General features: G+C 46.5%; 1 protein-coding gene and 1 pseudogene across 1 annotated transcript; one reads left to right on the top strand and one right to left on the bottom strand.

Annotated features, from left to right (window-relative positions):
- The first annotated feature begins 300 nt into the window (after window positions 1–300).
- LOC119363985 (probable glutathione S-transferase GSTF1) lies at window positions 301–1,605 on the top strand. Its single transcript, XM_037629374.1, has 3 exons — window positions 301–527; window positions 612–660; window positions 910–1,605. The coding sequence occupies exons 1-3, from the start codon at window positions 378–380 to the stop codon at window positions 1,368–1,370; spliced, it is 660 nt and encodes a 219-aa protein (XP_037485271.1). The 5' UTR covers window positions 301–377; the 3' UTR covers window positions 1,371–1,605.
- Window positions 1,606–4,145: 2,540 nt separating this feature from the next.
- Window positions 4,146–5,522, bottom strand: LOC119367262 (annotated as a pseudogene).
- Between the last annotated feature and the right edge of the window lie 851 nt (window positions 5,523–6,373).

Genomic DNA, 6,373 nt, shown 5'->3' on the forward strand with positions numbered 1-6,373 from the left:
AATTCGCTGATATAATTTTTGCTCCTGCCGCAATCGGTTTTGGTAGTTAAATTTACGGTCAAAGTTGAAGCACGTGGATAGAGGAAACACTACATTGTGGAATAGAGGGAGTAGCACCGAACTCGCTGACCCAAGCCGTGATGCACTAATTGACCGGCCCCGTACCGCACACCTCACGACCTCCTCTTCACCCTTCCGGAGAGCTTACGTCCCAACCTCCCGCCAACCACTACTCGGAAACGCAGACGCCGTATAAAAAGGGAAACGAGTTGGCGTCATGCTGCACACCGCTCGGACGCAGGTAGTACACAAACACCAGAAACATACACACGCACACCCCGATCTCACTCTCTCGAGTGTACTAGCAACCAAGGAAAATGGCGCCGGTGAAGGTGTTCGGGCCGGCCATGTCGACGAACGTGGCCCGGGTGCTGCTGTGCCTGGAGGAGGCCGGCGCCGAGTACGAGGTGGTCAACATCGATTTCAAGGCCATGGAGCACAAGAGCCCCGAGCATCGCGTCAGAAACGTAAGATCCACGACCACTCAAATCCTCTGGTTTCCCGTATCACATTGTTTTGGCGCTAATGCAAGATGTTTTGGTTTCTTTCAGCCGTTCGGCCAAATCCCTGCTTTCCAGGATGGGGATCTGCTTCTCTTCGGTATGATCAATCACTTTGCCTTTGCTCTTTTCAGTTACTTTGTCCTTGTCAAAATAATTGTTAGTTAGTACCTGCTTGGCCTCTGTTTCTCGGCATCTTAACGGGACCGGCTAGCAAAGTGAATGCTTCTTTTTTAAAGAAAGTAGAGTAGTGAAGTGAATTATAGCCCTCAAATTTGTTTCCGATGGACGCTTGGTGTCCAAATATCTTATCAAATTCTCAAAAAAAATTGTTTTCTTGTGTTTTCAGAGTCACGCGCAATTTCAAGGTACGTGCTTCGCAAATACAAGACGAACCAAGTCGACCTGCTGAGGGAGGGCAACCTAAAGGAGGCGGCCATGGTGGATGTATGGACGGAGGTCGACGCACACAGCTACAACCCAGCCATCTCGCCGATCGTGTATGAGTGCCTCATCAATCTGATCATGCTCGGCCTGCCGACCAACCAGAAGGTGGTGGGCGAGAGCCTGGAGAAGCTGAAGAATGTGCTGGAGGTCTACGAGGCACACCTCTCCAAGCACAAGTACCTGGCCGGGGACTTCGTCAGCTTCGCGGACCTCAACCATTTCCCATACACCTTCTATTTCATGGCCACGCCTCACGCGGCCCTCTTCGACTCGTACCCGCACGTCAAGGCCTGGTGGGAGAGCCTCATGGCGAGGCCGGCCGTCAAGAAGCTTGCCGCACAAATGGTTCCGAAGAAGCTATGATTTGCTAGGCAGGGTTTTGCATCATGGGATCGGATCTCTGATCTGTATGGCATTTTCTTGTCGGTGTCGCTAATAAGGCAATAAGCTTGTGTGTGGCTGGAATTGCACCAGCGTGCGGTTTTTGTGCTTTGCGTGTGCGTGGTCGTGGAAACTCTTGAGATGGAACAATGTCTTCAAAATGCGTTCAGATTTGTTGCTTGGCAAGCCTTAAATAAGATGTTTGTGTGTCTCTCTAGTCGATGATGTTTGCATGGTTTCTAACTCCCGTATTGAAATATATTTGCCACCACTGAATATTTTGAAGAAAAAAATCAGTTTGCATTTCGGCAAAGCACTGAATGAAATTTTTTTCACTTGATATCGATTAAAATCTGGCTAAACTTAAAGATTTCAAAAATAATAATTGTATTTTTCACCTAAGAAGTCTGTAGCTTCCGATCTAAAAATATGGTGGAAAAAAAACCCTTATATACTACCCCGTTTCAAAATATATATAAGGCTTTCAAAATATAAGGCTTTTTAGAGATTTTAATACAGACAATATACGGATGTATATAGATATATTTTAGTGTATAGATTAATTCATTTATGTATTTTAGTATGTAGTCTATATTCAAATCTTTAAAATGACTTTTTTCGAGGAAGGTCATCATGGCTAACTTCATTGATTATTAAGCAACATTACATCATCCACGAGCTTAAGTATAATCAGCTGGGGGAACATCGTCCCAATTACAAGATAATTTATTCAAAAAACTATGTCTAGCTAGCTTATGAGCAACACTGCTGGCTTCTCTAGGACAATGAATAAAGTCTGACATTCCCAATCATGAAAACCACGACAACGCATTCTGCATAAATAGCTGCTGCTGGATCCCACCATTATGATTGTCCAGTGCAAAAATTAATGACTTCAGTTGAATCGGACTCAGCTGTAACTCTTTGAAACCTCATAAAGTTAGGCAATATCAGCCCCTCTTTCATAGCCGTTGCCTCCATTGTAACGGCATCTGCAAGTAAAATGTGCATTTCCCAGTAAGAAATTTGCATGATAAATCTCTAGTGAGAATAGTCGTAGCTCGCGTGCCTTCCTCTGTGTGGTATGATGCATCTAAATTTAGTTTACCAAAACTTGGATTAGGTTTAGTCCATCTAATCTGAGAGTGCACATGATTCCCACAACCAGCTCGTGTTGCATGAACTGTAATACCCAAGATAGATAGTGGCCATTTACTTATTGGAGGAACTGATTCGTTGTGGTTAGTTTGCCGGCGGAGCCACCATAAGCCTCCGATGGCTATTATTTCATGTACTCTTACAGTAGGCATGCATTGAATCGGCTTGTTTATTTCGCGGAAAATCTGTTAAAAAATTATTGACCCAGAGCGGTCAATATGCAAGACATCAATTATTACGTGAGATATGCCCAGCGCACTCCAAAGGTCCATGGCTTGGCCGCAAGTAAACATCAAATATTTAATATCTTCCGGACCTTGTTTGCAAATGGGACAAGTTCCATCAGTACCCACATGGCGGTTTGCAAGTATAGACTTTAGCAGGATTATTCGGTGCAATACCCGCCAACAGAACACCTGGATTTTACGAGGCACCGACAAATTCCATAGAGCTTTCCAAACAGGGTTATTAACTAAAGGTCCTGGTGTTGACAGATTAATACCACTCCTCCTAAATTGGTGAGACCACACTCCACATGATAAGTAGACCGAACTGAAAAAATCCCATTGCGAGTAAAATGCCACCCTATGAAGTCATCAAACGCCATGTAATTTACGTGGTATACTCAGAATTCTCTGGACATCTACCAAGCAAAAAAAAAAAAAAAAAGAGAGAGGCAAGGATCTCATCCCACTAACCTTAAAAAAGAGGCCATGGGGATATGACCCTTCAGTCAGGTCTACTAGGAATCCATGGATCAAGTCCAAATATTAACATTTTTTCCATTTCCAATACGCCATCGTTAGAGAAAAAGAGAGTTTCTCTGAGCTTTCTTCCCCTTCCACTCCCCCGCTACTTGTTGTGCGCTGTCTCCGTCAGATCGGTCGTGCGCCACTATTTCCCCTCGAAACTGTAATAGCCAGCCAGGAGGCTCCTAAGTTTTCGGGGAATACTGTTCGGTCATTATTGAAATAGTGTTTGAAATGTATGCAGACAACGTTGGATGACCCCCTCCCGTATTCGTTTACGCGGACTGGTCCCCCTGTTTCATGAACATATCCGGAAGGAAATTTGTGGGTCGCCGTTGGAGATGCCCTCAGTTTGCAAAAAGAAAAAAAAAGAAAAAAGTGAGAGCATTGGCCCCATTTAAACGCTGATCTACTCTCCTGTCAAAGCAAAAATGGGGATAAACTACCACTTGCTTGCCTCCTAGGAAAAGTTGATTATGAATAGCAATGATACGTTGTCAATAAAGAATTACAGAAGTCATCACACCCAGATCATCCAGATTGTGTCAAAGGGCCAGCTGGTAATCGTTGTGGGGACCTTTAGTAGAGGCCAAGATAAGAGCACCAGGTAAGTACTCTACTTACTGGCGTCAAATTGATTAGGGTCTGTTTAGGACACATCTAGATGTGACATAGTTATGTCACATCTAACCTGGTAAGCACTATGTTTGTGGTCTATTTTTTTTGTCCCAGCTTTTTTTTTATTTCTTGTTGCTGCGTAGTTATTTTTAGAAGGTTAGATGTGACATCATTAAAAACATCTAGATGTGAATTAGACAAACTGAATTGATTAATATAAAGGTTTGTCGAACTAATTAGCTCGTTGAATTTCTCTGATGACAATCCCAAGCGCACGATCGTCAACCAGAATGGCCGCGTGGTTCACGCTGGCCACCTTGACCATCCTAAAATAAGGACCACGACGCCTCCACTCCGGCTCCACCGCCACTAGGCTCGCCAGGTTGACCAGGCCGTCACCGTCTCCAACATCCACGCCGGGCGTCCCCTCGAAATCATCCCTCGGGTACACCATCCTCTCCGGCGTCGGCACCCCGACCCCCACGACGCATGTCACCGGCACCCTCGGACAGACCGGCAGCTCCTCGAACAGCGGCAGCACGCGCGACTCGTACGGCCCGACGCCTTCGCCGAACCCAATGTCACCTTCGCGCTGGGCAGCGGCCACAGGCTGCTCTGCAGGCTCCGGTACTCCTTCCGCAGGGCCCTGGGGTCAACGAAGGGGAGCGCAAGGTTGTTGCCTGAGATGAGGGCCTGCATGCCCAGCACGAGTCCTCCCCACGGAGCGGCGATGGGGATGAAGTGCCTCACGAACCGCCGGCGCCACGCCAGGGGCTGCCGGATCAGGAACTGGTGTGCCAGTGTGCCGCCGTAGCTGTGGGTGACGATGATCGCGGGGCGGTCGCCGTTGAGCTGGCTCGCCCTCTCCACCAGGCTCTTGAGGCTCCTGAAGAACTCGGTGCCTATTCTGGATGGATGGCCGGCCGGCGCGACGGCGTAGCGGAAGTCGTACGGCGCGCCGAACATGGTCGCTCCGTCGCGGTACCCGGCCCCCTCGAGCCTCTCCAACAGCTTGTCCATGTAGGAGAAATTCCTCCGGTCTGGATCTGGGTGGCGGAATCCATGGGTGGAGCCGAAGAAGGGGACGCGCGTCTCGACGCCGGGGACGTTGTAGTAGTCGTCGGACGCGGCGTCATACACCGTGCTCATCTGGTCGGCGAAGCACCGGACGCCGGCGGGGTCGTCGTGGAGAGCCGTGTAGTTGAGGAAGAGGCGGAACCAGCCGGACTTGTGCGCGCCGCACCCCGGCCGGTAGAGCTCGGTGAGCCGCGCGTCGAGCTCGTTGCTGGCGTAGCCCGGCACCAGCACCACGGGATGCATCCGCGGCCGCGATGATGACCACCATAGTGCTGCGGCTGCTACTGCGAGCATCAGAAGAATCATTCGCCATCGCACAAGACGAATTGCCATGAACCGGCGAGTGGACGAAAATCTCAATCGAGCCATCGATCTTTGGGTTCAATCAATGTGGTGTGTACAGAGCTAGTAGCGTAGATGCAATTGATTCACATTTAGGCTGGTTATAGTGGGGAGTAACTTATAGTACTCCCTCGTCACAGTTTAGAAGGCACAGTTAAATTTGCGTGTGTTTCCATAATAGATAAGTTTTAGGGCGCATTGCATTTATTTCTAATAGCTAATTAGTACTCTGATATACTATTTTTATATGCATGCGTAGTGTGAATACTATTTTTTTAGCCCATTTCATAATCAATAGATAACCATCTAGGTCCCAGAGAATTTGCAAGCGCGCCTACTAAACCGTGACAGAGAGAGTACTACCTCTCTCTCAGTTTATAGGACGTGCGCGTACTTCTAGGTCGTCAATTTGACCAACCTAATACAAGCCATATATCACAAAAAATATACCAATATAAACTTTAGATGTTTTATTTTCAGATGGTATAATTTTTGTGTTATATAGGTTATATTAGATTGATAAAATTGACAACGTAGGTATATGTGCAGGACTTGTAAACTGAAACGGAGGTAGTAGTGACATGTATATGACACTAGTCTAAGTTACTATCTTTATAGTGCAAAGTAACATAGTACTAGTGTCATAGATGGCTTCATTTATTAGAGGGTGATTGGATACGTTTTAGTCCCATGACTAAAAATAGTGGGACTAAAACTTGCTAGCCTCACCCATGCTTGGATCCAAATACTAAAGAGACTAAAATCAAGTTATTGAGCATTTATTATCCTCAAAACCCTTCAATCCAGAACTCGCATGTGTTAAAGGAGAGAATTAAATAAGGAAAGAGAGGGCTAATACATATTTTAGTAGGTTTCTTATGACTAAAAAAATTTAGTCTCAAGACTAGTCCTAGCCTCTCTTTAGTCAGGGGTGCTTGGAACTTTAGCCTTTAAAAAAGACTATTTTTAGTCAGACTAAAAATAGTCCCTTGGATCCAAGCACCCTCTTAGCTTGTACTCCCTCCGTCTTTTAAAGAGTGT

This window comes from Triticum dicoccoides, chromosome 1A (genome assembly GCF_002162155.2).
Source record: "Triticum dicoccoides isolate Atlit2015 ecotype Zavitan chromosome 1A, WEW_v2.0, whole genome shotgun sequence".
Taxonomy (NCBI): domain Eukaryota; kingdom Viridiplantae; phylum Streptophyta; class Magnoliopsida; order Poales; family Poaceae; genus Triticum; species Triticum dicoccoides.

What these genes read in the sequence shown, in the direction of transcription:
- LOC119363985 (XM_037629374.1), top strand. Translation starts at nt 378, where the DNA reads ATGGCGCCGGTGAAGGTGTTCGGGCCGGCCATGTCGACGAACGTGGCC. An exon ending in CCGAGCATCGCGTCAGAAAC is followed by an intron (nt 528 to 611) that starts GTAAGATCCACG and finishes GGTTTCTTTCAG; the next exon opens with CCGTTCGGCCAAATCCCTGC. An exon ending in TGGGGATCTGCTTCTCTTCG is followed by an intron (nt 661 to 909) that starts GTATGATCAATC and finishes TTGTGTTTTCAG; the next exon opens with AGTCACGCGCAATTTCAAGG.